This window comes from Spea bombifrons, chromosome 1, assembly GCF_027358695.1.
Source record: "Spea bombifrons isolate aSpeBom1 chromosome 1, aSpeBom1.2.pri, whole genome shotgun sequence".
NCBI lineage: Eukaryota > Metazoa > Chordata > Amphibia > Anura > Pelobatidae > Spea > Spea bombifrons.
The window spans coordinates 16,465,541-16,486,824 of NC_071087.1; the positions used below are offsets into that span (position 1 = coordinate 16,465,541).

The 21,284-nt window shown below is 36.4% G+C and overlaps 1 protein-coding gene across 3 annotated transcripts in view; it reads left to right on the forward strand.

Moving 5' to 3' along the window:
- Nucleotides 1–21,284, forward strand: part of SLIT2 (slit guidance ligand 2) — a 145,669-nt gene that overhangs the window by 1,931 nt on the left and 122,454 nt on the right. For all 3 annotated transcript variants that reach the window (XM_053458326.1, XM_053458324.1, XM_053458325.1), the window contains exons 2-4: nt 1,459–1,530; nt 2,457–2,528; nt 10,736–10,807. In XM_053458326.1, the coding sequence (XP_053314301.1) occupies nt 1,459–1,530; nt 2,457–2,528; nt 10,736–10,807 (216 nt within the window). The remainder of the gene's footprint in view (nt 1–1,458; nt 1,531–2,456; nt 2,529–10,735; nt 10,808–21,284) is intronic.

The window sequence follows — 21,284 nt, forward strand, 5'->3', positions numbered from 1 at the left end:
GGTGACATTATCATAATTTGTGGATGTATTGAAAGCATCAAGCATGGCAAATATGTAGCCGGTGTGTAGTGGGAAAAATGCGTGTTTTTTCAACAGCTACATTTTAAAAATAGAGGATTATTGTTACAGTATAGAATCAACCCATCATTTCAATAGATTGACAGGTCTGATAACATCACAGGGAGCTGAGAAGTCAAAGTTTAGGCAAACAATGCTTTGAGTACACTGCCATTCCCAAATATGCTCCGAGTGATATTGTACTAAATATTTCAAGACTAGTTTAGTTTCTGAATATCTTCACTCAAACAACAGTTGGCTTGTTGGTTTAAGAACTTCGGTGGACTATTGTGTTTAGTGATTAGATAACCGTTTTAAGATACAAAGTATTGCGATAGTGGTTTGTTCAGATTTTTAAAAAGCAGACACATGTAGCTGGTTCTTACTAAGCCACCATATAAGTTATCCTTACTGCTTTCCTTTTGCTAGCCATGAATGCTAATAATTGAGGCTGTAGATATTTATGGAAGTAAAAATAAAACAATTAGCATATAAAAAATACAATCAAGTTTCACATTTAGATAAGTTGTCCTTTAGTTGAGTTCTTTAGAATGATTTATTATTATTATTATTATTATTATTATTATATAAAGCTATGCCACAAGTGAAAATGTTGTGAATATTTCAGTAACAGTCATGCTGGCGATCATGGGGGTAAAGTTAATTTGTGAACTGAGACACCAGCTATCACCTAAAAATAGCACAGAAGGAAAGCCAAACACACATAATCCAGTTGGAAAAAATACAATTGTCTTAATTAATTAATTAAAAAAAAAAAATTCTAAGACTGCTGTGTTCGTCCTAAGTAAAAAAAAAAATTGCTAAATAATAAGATAATGCAGGTTAATGTGGGTCTCTTGGACTTGAAAGTTAGACTTGCATACTCACTCCGCACAGTTTGTTTAGGAACTTATGTTATGTGTGCATAATTTCATTGCTTAATGCACTCCCCATCTCCCAGAAAAACAACTTATTCCATAATAAATAATCTTTCCCATTGTGGGCCACTTCTTATGCAACTAAAGACATTTGAACTTTTTTTAGGTAAATACTATCAGATTATAAAACCATGCGACTGTTATGACAACATCATTAAGATAAGATTTGGTGAAAAGTTCTTTTAAGATGCACTCCAACGTTTACATTTTGTTTAAAGTCTAACTAAAATCATTTTATGGTGTTCTTACCCAAAGTTACCTTAAGCTGTTTTTAGAGATTTCTTGGAGATAAGCCTTCAAAATATACCCACTCAGAAGAAGTTTGGAAGCCACCTATCTTTCAAGAAAACATTGACTTTTTAACAGATTCCTATAGCCACAATGAAGAAAAAAAAATGGACAAAATTAAAATACTAACATGTTTTTCTTTTTTTGTTTTACTATAATTCTTGCCTTTTCCCAGAGATTTGAATGGGAATAATATCACAAGAATCACCAAGACAGACTTTGCTGGACTAAGACATCTTCGAGTCTTGTAAGTATTATTGAATGTGAATTAATAATTTTATATATATATAAGTTTTTTTTTTCATTCCAAAGCCAGCTTGAACAATTTAGTTATTTAGTTATGCATTTTATTAGTAACAACTGTCACCTGCAAGTAATTAGTCCTAATTGTCAATGTTTTCAAACACATTAATAAAATTGGAGGATATTCCTGTTTCATTTCAGCCCAGACATTGCCCGTTTTTAACTTTTATAAAATTATGTTGTCATACAAACGTCATATATTTCAGAAAAAGTTGTCGGTATATTATCTGAATATTCTTCATTGTTTTAAAGTTTTTCCTATTTCAATAGATTGCATGTCCAGAAATGATAACTGGTCTTTTATTACAAGTTATATTGTAAGGCTCTAGATAAATATTCACATTATTATGAATGCTAATTTATTATTAAATTCTATATTTTTTCAAATGAAAAATTGAGTAATTTACATTCTCAAAGAATAATAAGTTACTCCATTTAAACTATGCCTCGAATTAAATTATGATTTAAATTAAACAATATTATTTTGTTAGAAATAAAAAAAAAACTCATGGGATAATAATAACTTAATTAATAAGTTAGATAAATGTTTTTTTTAATGTAAAAATTTTCAACGTAGTAAAGGGCAGACATTTGAAAAAAACAAAAAAGGTAAATTCTTCAACATATTCATAGTAGTTCCAGAAATCTGAATGATTTTCTTTCCCTTTGTACCCGTTGTTTTCCTTGTTCCCCATGGCTGGATATCTTTTGAACTCATTACATTGGATGTGAAATTTCAGACAGGATTTGAAATGTGTGAATTAATAAACTTTGCAAGATCGTAGCCACTGGAGTTTAGAAATGGAAAGTATTAATGGCTAGATGATTAATGATTACAATAAGGCAAACTTAGATTTTTATTTATTTCAGGCAGCTCATGGAGAACAAGATTAGCACGATTGAAAGGGGGGCATTCCAAGACTTGAAAGAACTGGACAGACTGTAAGTATTCTTAAACCGTGACCTCACTGTACGTTGTATTTTGTTTACCGTAGTTGTGTACTTGTAGTATGGCGTTTACTTAAAGCTACAGCGCCCCAAAAAAACAAAAATCATTATTTTTTTTATATTCTTTATGGATAAAAATGTTCATTCTTTGTAAACAATGAGTATGTTTTTTTGTAATCTCTCTAAGTTCCCGTTTGTGAGTTTGGAAAGATTACGATCAAAGTTCCATTCTTTAAAGGACTGAATTTGCAAAAAGATATTCGATTTCTCATATTGTTGGAACCAAGAACACAATTCGGTGTAAACTTTTGTTGTTTTTGTCTGAAAACAATGTTGGGATGATGTAATTGTTTTCTTAAACCATTGTTTGTGGATGATTGTGCAGTTTGTCAATCTGTGCGCTGTACCTGCTGTGTAATTATGAAGCCATCATTAGTCACAGATAGATATAAATATCCAGTATGGCTGAATGCAATTTTCCCAGGGAAAGGCAGAGCCTAATGTCAATCAATTGAACGAAACACATGTTTGGGGGGTTATTAAAACTTTGTAAGTAAGTGGATTATGGCATATCCTGCGCATCCTGTTAAAATTCTATCTTTTATGCTTTTAAAGGGAATTAACTTGAAAATGTTCTTTATTCACTTTTATGGACAAATATAGCATAACATGTTTTTTTATTTTTTATTTTGATCTATAATGCTTTCATGTTTTTTTGTAATTTAGTTGTAAAATAGTTTTTTTCCCTTTTTTTAGTTTCCAAAAAATGTAAGCGGTTATTTACCTGTATAGAAGCAAGCTCCTTATGGGCCAACCCCCCATTAAGCATTACTTTGGTTATTATAACATTTTTTAATGTGCTGATCCCAACAGCTCTTGGAATCTTAAACTGGGCCATAAACGTCATCAAGTCTGGTTTTCCATAAATAAAAAAACCCAACAACTTTACATTAAAAACAACATTTAAGTAAACAAGAATACACTGACGGCATAAGAACAAAACAGGACATACTAATTTAGCATTTTGTAGTCCAATATTATAAAAAAAATCTTACTGGTCTGAAATCCTTGAATGTGAGATATGTAGATTCATTTGGTTATCATGGAGACTGTTGTGGATTTCAATTAAAAAATTGGTTTTAATCACCTTTCTAAAAAAAACACACCAATGACCCCCATATGTATCTTCTGGACACTTTCAAGCTTTATTAAATGCTTATTTAAGCATAGGATAGGTCCCAGGCCTACCATACTTTATTCTACCATACTTTATTCTACCATACTTTATTCTATCATGATCCCCAGAGTATAAACTCTGAAGACCCCTTATGCAATGGCGTTTCTACTTAGAGGATCCTTTATATTGATGACCCCAAATGAGTTCACTTAGGTGACAATAGATCTATAAATCGGTTAAATATCAGTTTAATTAGAATTTTCATAATCCAAAGGCCAGAGTATTTCAGGTGGTGGAAGGTATGCCTTTGAGGAAAATAAATATCTCGGAATTGCCATTTTTTTCCTATAAGTAGATCTGTAGGCATTAGCGATCTGCAGCCTCGCTGAGTTAAATGATAATACAATGCGACATTACTTTGGGTCCGGCATGACTCTGTTGCCAATGATCATTACAAGTAAATTGGGCAAGGGGGATCCTATTAAGTAGAAACAGAATAATGAAGTGTACAGTTAAACAGAGGTAAGAATTGCAAACCCCAAACTATAAATCATATTCTGTAGCGCTGTACAAGGGGTAAACAGGACTTCAAAAGAAATATATAACATAACAATTTTACTTAGAGCAATAACGGGTGAGGAGGGCACTGTTTAAACAAGCTTACAATATAGAAGGAGTATAATAATAATAATAATATATAATTCCGATTAAAAAGTACATTAAGTCTTTGAGAAATCATTGAACCTTCTATGTTCTAGGTACTAAAGGAAAAAAAATAGCATGTACAAGCCAACCCCCAGGTCTCCAGCTATTGCTGATGAATACCGTGTCCGACTTGGAATAGTCCATATTGCAGACTGCTTTTTGCTTCTGATTTAGGAGAGGTTGTGCGTTTAATGGGAAATCATTACTGGTTCCGCCATTTTCTGTTTCATGATTCTGATGACATAACCTCAGCACTATTTAAACATGAAAATTCCAATGCCCTTTAAGATAACACAATCACTGACAGTAAGTAATGATTTGAGCAAAGATATCATCTGTAAGGAAAGACATATCACCCATGGCTGCATTTCTTTGTGTGTGTTCCTTTAGAACCCGCGCACCTATCTGGTGGTGTATTTTATTGCGCTGGATATGTTTAGTCTTCTATCCAGTGTCAACATTTCAAGCTAAAGTATCTTCAAGGGAAATATCCAGCTTTTTTCTTCGGCATAGTTTCCCGGGCACGTAGTTCTGAATCATATGCTTTCCGGGATAACCTTTTTTTCAACATATCTTCAATATTTCAAATAGAAGGATCAATGAATCTCCTGAAATAAAGTCATACCGATGTAGATTATTTTTTAGTAGCTTGTAACATTTCAACATATCAACATTTACTCGACTAGCTTTCCTATAAATCATGGATCTTCATAGATCTCACACTTTTCTGATTGTATGAGCTCTGTTGGTTAATATTAAAGAGCTGTACTGTATACATCAATGTAGGCAATATGCATCCCTATTTAAGAAACTTAAGCCCCCATAGTATTATTTTCCCCATTGAGTGTTTCCCATTTTGATGAGAATTTGGATTTCACTGTGAATTTCAACAAATGTTCTTGTTTTCAAAATAATTGACATTCTATGGAGGTGGTCTCATGTTGTCGGGGGTTTGATCCGCCAGATGCGCCTATGATATTCAGCATTTGTAAGCTTTGTAGAGCACTCATGCTGCCTATCTTTCACGTCAATGTTCCTTAAACATTAACATATATTTTTAATAAAATAAAATAATTACATTGTGACATTTGATTTTGTTTGGAATATTCTATTAACGTTTGTACACTATTCTTGAAAAACAAACTTTTTTTTTCTTTGTGCATTCTTTAACAAATGAATTCATCAGAGTTCACCAGACATGCATAATTGATGTTTTTCATGCCTAAGAAATATAGAAAATGCCGTTGTATATCAACAAAGTAAATTTGTTATACATTCGTAGATTAACGGGAGGCAGACTTCAGCCTTAAAGGAGTACTGGCTTGCCTTTGATATTTGGAATTTGATTATATTGTCCGATTCAAAACTTTGAGAGAGCTGTGAAATGCTAAAGGTAGTCTTTCTTAGTCTAATCGATTTTAAATAAAAGCAGAACTACAACCCATGCGGTCTTGGTGTTTGAAAAAGAAAAAAAGGTCTATTGCCAATGGTTACTATAGTATTACTGCTTTAAAACTGCAACGCTATACTAAAGTCATATCCATTCATTCATCGTACATGGGGGAGAAAACTGTTGTATTTATTCGGCTCCATGTGTTGAACATTCCCTGTTATTTGTTATTTTACTGTGCCGTGTTAAGCTTTCAGTAGTTTCACACATATGCAGGTCAAAGGCAGCGTTTAACAACATGTAATTTAGGTGGCCTGGATTCTCTCTCGCCGCTAACAGCCTTATAGGATTCATTACAAACATCAGGAGTCCAGGTACTTTCGTAATAAAGAAATCACAAAAGTGGATTGGGAAAAAAACAAACAAACCCAATACCTTTAATGGCTAAGAGGATAGTATTAAACACAAACGTTCAGAAACAGTTAACTTAAGGCACAGCTAAACAAAACCAAAAAGCTGTTACTACTAACATCTTTATAACTACGTGAATGACCAAAGTGTCGACTCCATCTGTTCTCCTTATGCTCCAGTGAATGTCAGTTGTTTGCTGATGAAGATACACAAAGAAGTTGTTTTTGTTGTTGTTGTTGTTGTTATATAACTAGTAATACTATATGGTGATGCACAAGGGATGGTTTTATGTACTTTAAGTGAGTTCCACTGTTTACTTGGCTTCACTCCTCTTTATTTTTCTTGGTATCCCAAATCCCCCAACTAATACAGAATGCAAGAAGTTTAAATTTAAGTAAATGACCCCCCAAAAAAAGAGATAATGATGTAGATGTACAGAATGGATATTAAAGGCTATGGACATACACACAGTTATATCTGGAATAGGTGCTCAATAGAAGAAACATTTTTACCCTTGGATCATCTGCATGCAGATGTTGGTATATAACATCGTATCCCAGAGTTCTGCCTTGTAAGGTAGTTCAATGTGAGGGATGGGTAAATGGGCTTGTTAAAAGACAATTTGGGCGATATGTCCCTGGTAAAGGGTCAGCTGATCCTCCTCAGGGTAGCAAAAGACAATTTGGGCGATATGTCCCTGGTAAAGGGTCAGCTGATCCTCCTCAGGGTAGCAAAAGACAATTTGGGCGATATGTCCCTGGTAAAGGGTCAGCTGATCCTCCTCAGGGTAGCACTAGGGTTGGCCAATTTCAGAAAACACCAGTGTTCACATCTAAAAGTCTAAATTTGAACATCCAACCACGGCATACAAAAAAAATGAAAGCATACTGAAACCATGTAAAAACTACACTTTGTGGAACCTAAGTAATAAGTCATCCCCAGGGCGTTTTTGCATTCTATATCAAAAAGGGCCTGCATCTCTCATCTACGCGTGAACTTTGCTAAACCTTTAAATACCAGAGGCTATACAATTCAATGTAAGCCCTCCACCAGCAGACAATGGATCGTTCTCCATGTCACTCACTTGGCTTAGGATAATCATGGCTGACTTAAATACTTTCCATCTCAGAAAAAAGATTTTCAAGACTGCACATTTTATTTGTGAGTCAAAGCTACCTATAGTTTTTGATAGCGAGTTATGTTTTAATCTATATTAAAATAACTACTTTATCATTCTGCAGTTCCTCCACAAAAAGTTCTTCAAAATATTGTAGTGAGCATGCATTGCTTGCCTACTTTTTAGCACCATATTGCTATTATACAAAAACAAAAACTGTCTGCGCTTCTCACCCTAATAAAGTTGGCAATAAAAAAATAAACATAATATAAATGAAAGGTTTTGGTTATATGAATTGGCCAAAGCATAATTAAGCTCACCCGCCACATCAAGGCACACTCTCAATAGGGTGAGAACCTACTCTCACCTTCTACATAGTGGGCACACAAAGCAGTTTATACTGCTACCAAAACCTTATTAATGTGTTGGGGGAGGTGCAATTAAACCTCCTCCTTATTAACCCCTGGACAGCAAGCTGCAACCAGACTGATGAGGAGCCAACAACCTCAAATATGTGCAAACAGGGAAAACTGCTCACACTGTCTGGTAGGCCTCGTATTATACATTTGTATTATTTGAGCCTGAGACTAGCTTAGCGCACCGACATTTTTTCTTTTCCCTGTTATTGCTATTAGCCAGGTCTAAACAAACATAACTTGTATTCGATCGTATAATTCCGTGGGTGGAAAATTTTATAAACGAAGTACTTGTCTCGGTTTCCATAGATGTGTAATGTGGTTCTGCCAGTGAGAAAGCTAAAACATCAAGGTATGCCACTTCTATCGGGCTAGGTTGAAAGCAACTGTCCACTAGATGTGATGGGGTCACAATTTCCTTTATATTGAGGTCCACTTAGATCTTTCTCAGAAATCAGTGTCTGAGAACGGTGAAAGAAAAAAGACAGAAGATCTTGTTTTTTTGAATGGAAACCAAGATCTATGCGAGCATCTCTTTTATACCCGGTCCCCAGCTGTTGGCTAAAAGTAAATATTTCATATTTGTGAGGATAAGCTAAGAGAATCCACTCTGTTTACATGTGCCAAATCCAACTGATGGAAGTGTATTGTTATCTGACAGCCAATTCATCTCCTTGGGACCCTGGAATTCAGAATAGTATGCCTTTTATACTCAAGCTAAAGAAGACTAGGGAGGGGTGCCCAACCAAGAGACTATTCGGTCTTTGCTTGGATATTAACAGGATATTAACAATATTGTACGTACCAAACAAAAGACCGTGAAAAGCTCAATTCTAATGCATCCCATTTTTAATCTAATAAATGAAATCTGTAGAAAGAGTTCTTCGTCAAACATTGACTCGTGTTGTAGCCGGTCTTGTTAGTGTTGGAACAAAGATACCTACTGGTTCAAGCAAAAACAATGCAAAGGCACAACTATGGACTTTGTGAATTACACACTGCGTTTTATTATATTCAATTATTATTATTTATCCTTTATTTTTGTTACTGGAATATATTTATAAAGTAACAACCTTTCAACGCCATAGGTCTAATTGAAATTGTCATTTTCTGAAGTTGACAAGAAGTAATATTAGTAGGATACCGCAAGCTTTATGCTTTGACATGTGGGACAAGATGGGGAAGATAGGCAGCCTATGGCGTCAACAGCCAATCACATCTTTCAGATTCCAACAACATATTTTTTTAATCCTTCTCTATTCCTGAGGTGGTAGAAACAACGCTATTTTCAGAAATCAAAATATAGGAATCAAATGTTTTTTTTTTGAGGTTTTCTCTCCTCTGATCTCCCTTCTAAGAACAAAGTCAACATTAAGAAACCTTCTAATGTAATCAATTATAAATGAATAAACATGCATAGATAGTAAATCTATGCCAAAAAATAATCAACTACAGGATAATCATGAAAATATGATATAAAATAACATATGCAGTTATGATCTTTACATGACATTAGAAGTGGCATGGTGTATGTATTACCTCTTCACCAAAGAGAATACCATATTATAACTAAATAAACACAATTTACCATATAGCTGTACCATATAGTAGTGTTGGCAGATATAGTCTTCTGTATTTAGCAATTAGAGTTTATTCCTACTCTTTATTTCAGTATATAACATATATTATCCCGCTATATTAACACTTAAAGATCCAAGGAGGTGAGTAATATATTTATCACCCCCTTGTACACCATATGGACGTTCCAATGGCTTTTCTGGAAAGCAGACTGAAATGACCTATGTGTTTGTTGCATGGTTACAGTTTCTGTATAATGTTAGTATTTCTCATCCACCAAAAAAGGAGTGTTAAAAACCTCTTGGTTCTGGTCAAACCCATTATTTTCATATGAGAATATAGCACAATTTGCCACGCAGACTTCCTCTGTGGACTTTCGTTTTAAATGATGGTGAGAAACTCTTTCGAGACCTTTTCTCAAATTCCAAGACAGGATAGCTGTTTATTTTTCCCATGTCGATATTCCCGCATATTCTCCCCTAACGACCATTGCCTAGACAGCCCCTACATCCTTAGATGCAAAACCGTATAAAATAATTCACTCCCCGATCCCCAGATCTGAAACATGACACATAACTGATATGGGTTTGTCTTAACAATTCTTATTGTCTCCATTTATTTCGTTCCATTCCTCGGGGCAGCGTTCCAAGCAAACATTCTTCACATATTTCAATGATGTATTCTTTCAAAGCGCCTTTATAGATAGTATAGCAAATTCTCGTTTCATGTACCTAGCAGATCAACAATAAATGAGCAATTTTGCAAATATAAGTAAGGTACACTATGTTATGTTGTTTGTTAAGCAGTACACCTTAAAGGAAACGGTATCATTAAATTAACAAATTTAATACAAATATAAAAAAACTGCATGCTTTCAGCAGATGTCTTTAAAATATTTGTTACATTCATATGCTCTAGATTGTAAGCTCTTTATATCTAATATATTCCATGCCCTTTTAATTGTATTAACAGTAATAGTATGGGATTTTGGTAGGATACCGTCCCTTTAAGATACATGGACTGTCATTGCCGTTTAGCATCGGATAATTAATCTTAATTCATTTATCGGATTCCGTGTTTTCAGGGCATGGTTGATTTCACAAAGCTACGTTTTATATGAGTTTCCCACAATTTAATTTTCTTTATTTTTTATGTTATAAAAATTTTAATAATAATTAAAATAATTTTTTTAAAAAATCTAGTAGTGACAGTAAATTTTTATTTCAATAGTGAAATATTTAACTATTTTATAAGTAATATTTTCTGATACCTTGGCCCGTTAATCTGCATTCCCCTGGCGTTGATTCTCTTAACCATTTGCAATATGTAAGTAGATATTACGTTCGTAAGATAAAGGTTCTGGATCTCATGGCCTCATTAACAACAATTTTGTTTTTTCTCTTTCAGGCGTCTCAATAAAAATAACCTCCAGGTATTCCCTGAACTGCTTTTTTTGGGAAATCCGAAGCTCTTCAGACTGTAAGTACTTTTACAATTTTATTAACATTCATCAGCTGGTTTTAAATGTGTTTTTTTTTGGTGTCCAGCTAATAACATTTGCCGATGATGTGAAGTTTAAAGGGAAAATATGGATTACTAGAACTATTTCATGTGCTGGGAGTCTGGTTTGCAATCACCATAGCAACCAGTAAGCATTCCCACTGATTGCGCCACTTTTACTAATTTGCCTTTTTTATATATATATATATAACCCTTATGGTATAGTCAATGACTCGGTCAAGATGTCATGTATAATGAGCCAGTCAATGTATTATTGCTTTGTTTCTGCAAACACAGATTATGTTTTTAAACTAATATTTGAAAAAATGAAAGATGCACGTTTTTTTTTTATTCGGGTTACCTGTCTGTGGAAATCAACACCTAAGTACACTTTTGCTACTTTATATTCAAATTTCATAATTTGCTTGTTACCAGATTCCCCCCAAAAATATACAAAGACAAATTTCTGGGTGTCGCAGGATGAGAAATATTCTTAAATAAATAGCTTTTTGTGCTGAATGTGCTGGAAAACATAAAGTATAGCTTTGGCTGGTTTTTATTGCTTTAAATGAGTTTTAGCTGATACAAAGGATATGACATATCAAACCCTACTCATATCTCTATACGACGGGTACTTACTTTGATCTCATCTTCATATAATTACTGCAAGCTCCCCGTCTGCCATTAGTTGGGTATCATTGATAAAATCTAGCATCACATACCAAGAGCTGCTAAATACAGCTTACAATCAGCCTCTTTGGTGCTAAAAGAGTTAAAAAAAACCACAATGGATACTGAAACTAAATCAAAACTAGGGACTGTCACTGCGAATCAAGGACAGTTGTCAAGTGTATGTGTGAGACGGTGCTTCACTGATGATATGTGACATTTTTATTTATCTTTATAGTTATTTTTTTAGAGAAATGTTAAAGGTTATGGGTAAAGAAGTAAACACAATCATTATTTTCTGGGAACCTACGCAACCAAATTATTTTTAATCCACGAAGCGTGTAGCCACCATGTCATTTCGAAGCTTCGCGGGCAAAGTTTGGATGCGTTTTTTAAATCTCCCAGATGTCTCCTCGTAGATCGTTATCTGCATTCCTTTCTGTGACAATTGATAATACGGGACAAAGGTTAACGTCCAGAAATCTCGCTAAAGCAGGTATACTTTCAATAAACTGGATGTCCGATGATGTCATTGCCGCATAACCTTAAACTGCCCTTTAAACCTTTATGCCCCTGGAGTCTGAGCAGAGTATTGCAAAACCCTCGGACACTCAAGGGGTTAACTGTGCGATTGGTTGCCAGGGGGGTCGTGCTTGTTCCTCCGGCATCCAAAGAGTTAAATGCACTTGCAGGCCAAAAAATAATAAAAGGGAAAAGATTAAATTGCACCCCCAGGATAGCGCTAGAGGCTATGGAGAGAGACGTTGCAGCGAGTGTGAGTTTCAACAAAACCCGAAAAACTGGGTTGGAAATATACACTAAGTAATTGGTTTCCAGCGCGCTGAACTCAGGTGTGGCCAGCGCCCTGCTTGAAATGACATAATGCATTGCGCTGGTGTACAAGGTAGCCCGTCAAGCACAGCGCTCCATGTAGGACACAGAACAGAAGTATTAGGAGTGTTAAGTTTCCTCTGCCCGAGGGTGATTGCTGATCGCGCCATAAAGCAAACATGCGCTAATGGCACATCCAAGCTTTTAAAAACACATTACCCCCGTGGAAAATACAGTGAAATCAATGCACATGCAACACATCGTTATTTACTTCTATAAAAAAAAACAACAACGTTAAAGGAGTCCGTCCTTTCTAGATGGGGCTCTCTATTTCCATGCGGACTCCCGCTGACATGGATTGATCCTCCTGGAGTGCGGTGTAGTGCGATTGTGTAACGATCCAATCTTAAATTTCAGTAAGGTATACGAGATCGCTCGTTACAGACCAGAACGGCAAACCTAATAAACTCTCCAGAAGCAAGGGGAACGCGCTGGATGGGTAGAAACGGCGTTTCCGTGTTATTAAAGTTTTTAGCGGCTCCTGTTTGTTTGGTTTTTTAGGATTTGTCACCTTGTTTTACCTTTTGTAGGTGAAGAAAGTAAAAAAAACTAAATGTTGCGTCACAATTTCTCGCAATGACCGTAATATATTGTGTCTCTCTCGTTCCCAATACAAGCGACCATTATGAAACTGTATCTGCTTTTTGGAAATGATATTTGTAAATGAGTATCAAGAAGGTCTCTTCTGCAAGAAGGGGCGAGTTAGCCCTGACTTATTAACATTTTTTGTTGTGAGATGAAATCCTTTATCACACTTAAACCGGCAATTCATCTCACGACGGATAAACCCCAGGGTCTGCGAGAGTGGTAACAACAAACCCCATTGCTTTCCGCTGGACCGCATAGAGTCCCTAGGCCGTGTGCTGGGACTCTACGGCACACAAATGGTTACAATTTGACTTTGCCCTCCCAGGAGCCGGCTCGGTCGTCAACCCCACGCTATTAAAAGCCGGTTTAAAGAGGACATTTTATTTCCAGTACGGGTTAACGCTGCAGGTAATGTAAGCACTTCACGTTTTGGATGGCCGAGGGCTGAACAATCCCAAACGAGCAGAATAACGAGCAATAAAAGCCTCCATTCTGTGGATGGGAACGGAAACTCAAGATGCATTTTTTTTTGTTTTTTGGGGGTTTTTTTTGTTAACTTAATTTCCTCTCTGCCCCGTCCTTTTAAATATTGTTTGCACTAATGCATACGCAAGGCGTCCCGGTTCCCTCCAGCTTCTGTGCGCGATCATCACGGTTTGACCTCTCTTTGTAAATGAGATGCCAGCTGAAAGGGGACAAAATGCTTGTTTTGTAGCCTAAAAGCAATATGAAAGCGAAAGAGGGCTCAGCGTATATGAGTCGTGATTAGGCACGGTCGATTGCCGCCAGCGGTGTACTGCACTTTCCCTTTGCTCTGTGCTCCGGTTACTCTTTGCACAAGCTCGGAGAGCAGCGCATGGTCAGGTCAAGTAGCTGCCTTGGAAATTGAAGTACAGTTGCAGCTGTGTTTGTTGGAGCAGGAGTCTCGTTTAAAGAGCATTTCCATTTATCCAGTCCATTAACAGAACTCTGTAAAATAATACCAACTCTGCATAAAATACAGGACAGTGTAATAAAATTACAAGCACTTGCTGACAGATGGGCAGCGTAAGTAAAAGAGAAGTGATATGTTTTGAGTTTAAATGAGACATAGGGTCATTTTTTTTTGTATTTTTTATTTTTTTTTTTGCTGGGATTAATGTGACTTGAAGGTATTTTATAGCTGATAGCGCAGCTAGTTTCTGCACAAATAAATAGATGAATAGGTAGCCCGGGTCATGGCGTACAAATCACTTATACTTCAATGCACTCTGTTTTTCCCTGTGTGCCTTCTACACGGTTATAGAACATTTTAATACAGCTGGACCTATCGTGTGTCCTTCTCTAGTTGGAACAGTTCTACTTTGCAACCAAAATCTCTACGTTTTTTCCTCCCCAGTGTCCCTCTTTTCTAGAATTTGTCGGGAATGAGTGTATCAAAATTTTCTACATATAAAGTACATTATTAGCATTCTAAGTGCCTGACTAATATAGCTAGTAACGGATCACAGTCACGGAGAAAAGCACTGCCCCCTCTCCCTTAACGTGTCCCTCTGTGGCCGTTTAACATCATTCTACCTTAAAAACAAACCGATTTCACGTGTTTTCTGCAAATTCGCATTTCTTTTAGTACACTGCACCAGAATTCCTTACTATCAGGTCCACATGTATACCGGGGATCCAAAGATAATACTGCCAGCATTTCTCATTGATATACAATGTGTTAAGTGATTATATATATACACGCATACACGGCGCAATTATTAACCCTTTCAAAACCCATTGTGAAGATTCTATGTAGTGACTCAACAAATATGTTAACCAAATGGCTATAATACATGGAGAACTTGGCTTTTCGTTATTTTAATATACGCTTCATTGAGTTTCCTGCTTTCACACATGGGTGGCAATCATTTGTGGTAGCAAAAGCACCAATTGGGGGGGTCTTATATATGATCACGGCAGTGTAGAAAAGGAAGGAGTCAGTTCCATACTGCGTGACCCCAACATCGGGGCAAAACCCCCCGAGAGTTTCCAGGTATGCCTGTTAAGCTGCTTGATGGCCATTGCATATATCCATGTATGAGATTCTAGATCATTGCATGTCAGTCTTTGACAAGTTCATACATGTAGTATTTAAAATTCCGGCACGGAATTATGTGAATTGTTTCTTTTTATAAAGTTTATGCGTTGCTGGGAAGCATTTGGCATGGAGTGGCCAGCGGTATATGGTTTTAAATGGTCTTAACGTCAGTGCAGGAATATGGGATGATGGTCAGGAGACCAATGTTGTTAGAGTTCAATGGTGAGACTAGAAAGATAAATTCTGGACAGCTGGCGAGTATATAAAACAGTTGGATAGCAGTATAACATGTGTTTGGTTTGTCAAATCATAATAAAAAGTCATAAAACCAGGAACCTTCTCCCGTAACTCCCCAAACTAAACCTGTCATCATGTATAATGTCCTATTTGTACAGCAATACAGAATATGTATGGTTCTTTATACTGTAAATATATGATAAAAAACATAAGAGAACCGACATTATGTTACGCTCAGTTTATTGTGAAAATATATGGAAGGTAAATCTCTGGATAAACTGTCCCTCGTTATATCCGGCTGGGATTAAATATTTCTTTATGTTGACCTATATGTTCATGACAGGTTTGGGCAACAATAGTTACTTTAATGGATGTGGGCCTGGTGAGTGCTCTCGTGAAGCAAACAGCTTTTGACTGCTCATTGTCCACGTTGGGGGAAAAATCAATTTGCCTGTTAGTCCAGTGAATTCCAAAAACATGAACTACTTAACTCTTCCGACACTTACAATGTCACTGGCCAGCGGACATGGAAGCCGGCAGCGATATATCTTACAAATAGCATGTCTGCACCACTGGATCATTTCTATAGAACGGGATGCATTCATACAGATGTTGGAGCAAATTACCAGATGTGGATTATTCTTTTTCTCTCTTGGTCCAGTTTTAAAACATGCCATACAAGTGTGTGTGTGTATGTGTGTGGTTATATACAGTAAATATGTGTGTGTGTGTGTGTGTTTCTGTGTGTATATATATATATATATATATATATATATATATACATGAATATTTTGATATGAAGAATGAAACATGCCATATAAGTGTGTGTATATATATATATATATATATATATATATATATAATATATAATATTTTGATATAAAGAATAATATATTACGTTCAAAAAGAAGTACTGTAATAACTGTGTATTCTCTCATTTCTAAAGTATCCAAATCTGTCTTTTACGTTGCACCTGCACAACGCTGGGGAGTATGTGTAGTTTTTAAGAATAAATAAAACATGTTTTTGGGAAATCAACACAAAATTTCTGAATTTTTAATGGTGTTAAAAACACGAGAGTGCATATTTTTATGTAGTTTCCTGCTGCATAATAATAATAATAATAATGCTAATCTCAGTTATTGGAGTCATTTGATAATTTGCAAGAAATTGGGCTCAAGGTCTTCATCGGGACGTCTTTTCATTTTGAAGAACGCTACTCTAAGTGATCTTGCCGAGGAGCTGTAAATTTCAAATATTCTTGAATGAATTCTGCCATTTCTGATTATAGTGTAGGGAACTGGATGTGTCAGACGCTACACTACTCCGCTTCATTATTCTCTAAGCTAGTTTGGCCCCTGCCACAATAAATTCAACAACAGTAACACAGAAATTGCAGGTTACAGTTGCTACGGTTACCGTTGTCCGACAGATTGACATCATTACCCATGCAGTGATGTACCATGATAGCTACCGCTGACTTTGTTCAGAAGAGGACACTAAAGACCTTTCAGTCGGTGGCAGGATGACGATCCATAATATGATCCGTTATTTTTATATAATTAACCAGAAATGTGTGTTTTCTAAACAGCAACCTAGGTTGTCAAGCTTAATCTTTATCTGTAAAATATTAACACGCACAAATACGCAATTACGTAGTATAACTATTACACAGTTTCCTTTTATTATGTTTTGTATGATTCTGTATGTTTATATCACATGTTTTTAGAAACTTTCTTTCTGACCCGGTGTCCTCCCTATTCCAGCTCCTATGGAGCAGAGCCAGGTTGGGAAGTAAGATGGCCATCAGTGTGATGAAAAGGGGCAAAAGATCCAGATAGGAGTGTGTGGAGCCAGACTACTGCCCTTACTACCCCTGTTAGCTCACAGCTTACAAGGGGAAATTATAAGAGTTACCAGGTCTTCTCGTGTTCTTCACATATCTCATGCTGTCTGTGTCTCCATGTATCTAGCTGCAATGCCTCTTCCTACTTAAGTTCTAATAAATATCGTCATTGCTGTGTTAAGGTTAACACCTTCCAGACTTATAGTCCTGAACAAGAGCCAATCTGTACACCAGTCACCTAGAATAATGCCAATTATTTAGCAATTACCTGTGTGGCAATCTAATTAGCAGTGTATTGAGGCTGCTCATTGTCCTAGGCCCGCTCCATGGCCGCCATGATGTCATGACGTCATACCTCGACACTGTGCATCTTAAGAATGGGTAGTGCGAGGTACCATACAATGGATGCTGGGTCAACTAGGAACAGTCCTCCTTAATGTAAATGGACCCCTTTAAACAGCGGCAGAGGGGCCCAGGCCTATTTCCAGCCAGCTACTTCTTTTCAACGCAGTGACATTAACAATGGATGAAAATTCATCCGCAAACAGAAGTTGACTCAAATAATTTGGCCAAACCTGTCACAGGTATTGGATTGTTTTAGGTTTGCACGTCTGGGAAGCAGAATCCTGCCTTAAGCGGCATTTAAAAGAAATATGATATATGATTACAGAAAACTTTGAAGACAGAATCCCATTCTGTCGAAGAAAATACCTTTAAAGAAACATTGCCTCTTGATCAAGAGCAAAGGGTTATTCGCATTTTGGATGTCAGTACGTGATTGATGTATCCTTGTTGCAAAAGAATGTTTTTTTACCCCTATGATCCTATATTACAGGCAAATTATTCTCAGTCTTCAAATGATGAAGTCTGTTTAGCAAAGGACATTGCTGTGCTGATTTAAATTCATAATTAAAAATTACATTGACCTAGAACACAAAAAGTTTGGTGTATTACATACTTTTTCTATTCCTTTTTATCAAAATTCAATGACCCTCACACCCTGTCCCTGGATAGCCTAGGAATCTGCCAGTCCATGGCCACCCAACAAGTTCCTTTATTTGGTTCCATCAAAGAACATTGGGGGTTCGCCCCTTAATGTTGTTGTTCCCGGTGAGATAACTAAACTGTAGCTGATACCAGCCTCAAAACCCTGGAGGTCTCCATAGTCCTTACACTGAATGTGGATTCTGAATTTCACAAGCTTGATAGCAAACGACTTATTCCATTTATTAGGTATTAGCACAGAATATTACATAGTTCCATTTAAACAAAACGGTGATTGTTGTAGTGTTACAGTTCTTCGGCAGCAAAGAGCAGTTCTGCCAACCGAGTCTGCTAAATTGTTTCTTCTACTTGGTGTAAGATCTTGAACATTCCCTTGTTCTTGGCCTTGTCTCGGTTTCGGTATATAGTCTTGCCTGTCTCGTGGACTGAAACCATTTTTAAATCAATGCTTGTATTTAGCACTGTTATTTCTTGCCCTGAAATACATGAAAAACAGAAAAAAACGAGTCTGAAACGAGAAGGGTGTTTTATGGTTTATGTCATAGTACAGGTCTGTACGCAGTCTTTATTTCTAAAGCAATATTAATTCTGTATTAGGGGAAAGGAGTTGTTTCTCGATGGAGTGCCAATATGTGTTGGAAAAACAGCTTTCTTTCCAGAATGTATTTGAGAAGAACTGAAGCGAGTCCCATGACTAATATATAAAGAGGGAAGCAGCTGCGCTGTGCAAAGTCCATGAGGAGTCAACTGCGGCGTTAACTGCCCCATCAAAGTGCTAGCCTGTTTTATTTCCATGATAAACTTTTAGATGACTGTCCACCCCAAACCAGTTTCGCTTTCAGTTACTTCCTATTTAATTGGTTTCTCTGCAAATGTGTGTTTCTTGCAAGGCTTCCTACATAGTATCAGGTAACATTTAATACGAATGTTTATGAACCAAGGTACCTCATTTCTGATAGTCCACATGGACTGAAGTACCCCATGACAGTCTCTCCAACGGATACTTATGGGTGCCTAGTGTCAAGTGTTTGCTTACCAGAGATCTGACCAGAGATCAGTAAATATATACAACCTGGTGATCTGCTTGCTTTTCCTGAGACTTTGTTCCATTGCTTACCAACCTTTTGAGTCATTGCACCTAAATTTAAATTAAAAAAAATTAAGATTTTGTTCTAGCGGGATAGCAATGGTTAACTTAGTCGTTATGAAAAATACCTCTTTCAAGTGGAGTGTTTATGGTAGGAACACAATGGACTTGTTAGAGGATGTAAAATGTGTCTTTCGTTCCGTGCTCTATTTCTCTGTTATATTTTTCCTGTATTAAAGTATGATTTTGGCAGATTTCACATATTCAGAACCAGTGGACTGTGTCTAACGAGCAGTAATCTACAGGCCCTGTTAATTTCTGGGCATGTGTTCTATGTTTCTTGTTCACAGTGAACTGTAGTTAATTTGCTCTTTTGTCTTGATTTATGAACGAGGGCATATTGGTGAGTTAATATATATGTGTAATACACACATACTTTTTTTATTTTATGCAACCAGAAGATTTCTACGATATACTCAGACTCCCCCCCCCCACAACATGCTGTGTTTTTTTAAGGATTCAAATAAATTTTTACGATGTATGAAATAACGCATAAGTACATATGCTCTTCACTTGTTTTGATCCGTTTATCTTTTGGATAACATTGAAGATTTTTTTTGTTCCCAGAAAATGCAGTACTTATTTTTTTAATAGCTGAAAGATGTTAATGCATTTACATGTTTTATATTCTCTGCTGATTAACCTTAGCGAGAAGTCCACTTTAGTGTCTCATGTTCACCAGTGAGTGACGTGACTCATAATTAACAAAAGTAAAAATTTCAAGCTAATTTAGCGATGGGTGGAGGCGACACACATTCATAAAGTCTCCAATGTGACAGTCTTCATTGTGAAGCTCTTCGTTCCGGTAATAACGCATTGAATAGTCCCCTCTGTTTGAGTAGATCTGCCACTTCGTGTGACTGGGGGGCATCAGAGGGCACAATCGAAATCTTGGCAGGCGACAGAGGCTATAACGCGTGTTCTGAACACAGTGTCTCACAATGACCAGACAAAGACCAAAGTGACAGCAAAATAGAAAACATAGAGATAAGACAATGGTATAGATTTAAGGGGCGTGGGAGTCCAGATATGGCAAACCTCTGTAGGATAGAGTTATTATACAGTCTTGAAGAGATAAATAATACATGCTGAAATGTATATGCTTGCTTACATTTGTAAATAAGCTTATGACTTTTATTGAAAATATAATATCAGACAGGCATTATCTAGAGCTAGCATTGTTATAGATTCAGAGATAACCCCTGTCTTGTAATGCCATTTATTAGAATATTTTGGTGCCACCATTTTTGATTGATGGAGAACAAGAGAGCCCTACATATTTCCCTATAGTGTAAAAAATAATTAGAATATAAGTACAATCTTGGTGCCCAGAGGGTGATCAGACCCAGCTATTTCTCAACCCACTGTTCATGTACAACTTATTGTTGTATCACTGACCCTCTGAACGCCTCTCACTTGGTTTAGTAATAGTATAGTTCTGTTTTTATATCAATAAATAGATTTTATTTAATTGAAGAACTTGATATGTACTTTCCCTTCCTTTAGATAAAGTGCCATATAAAATGGTCATTATCACACAGCGTCATAGAGCTCTGCTAGTTTATCTTAACATGCGTGAGGTAGATGGGAAGGATTGCAGAAGATCTGCTTGAGATTGTATCCCAAAAAGGGCAGAGCTAGAGTTGAATGACACGGCTCTGTTTCTAAGCAGCAGCAGTATCCCACTGAAAAAGGTAAAGATAATACATAAACAAAGATATGTTTCTCTTTCCCGTTTTGCTCGAAGCAGCACGTGATTATGTTTCATGGTGGACATGATGACAAAGAAATTTGATAATAGACTAACAATTCCGAGGAGTTTAAATTGTTAGGCACCTAGGAAATTGTGTCTCTGTTTTCTTGTTTCTACAGACGCACAATTAAAATGCATCTTGGCCAGTTCAGTAAGTTCAGTAGAACTTTTTCCAAGGACAGCCAACAGATAATAGCTTTTGCACAATAATGAGCGGATCTTATATCACCTGAGGTTCACCAAGGGATGTAAAATAAT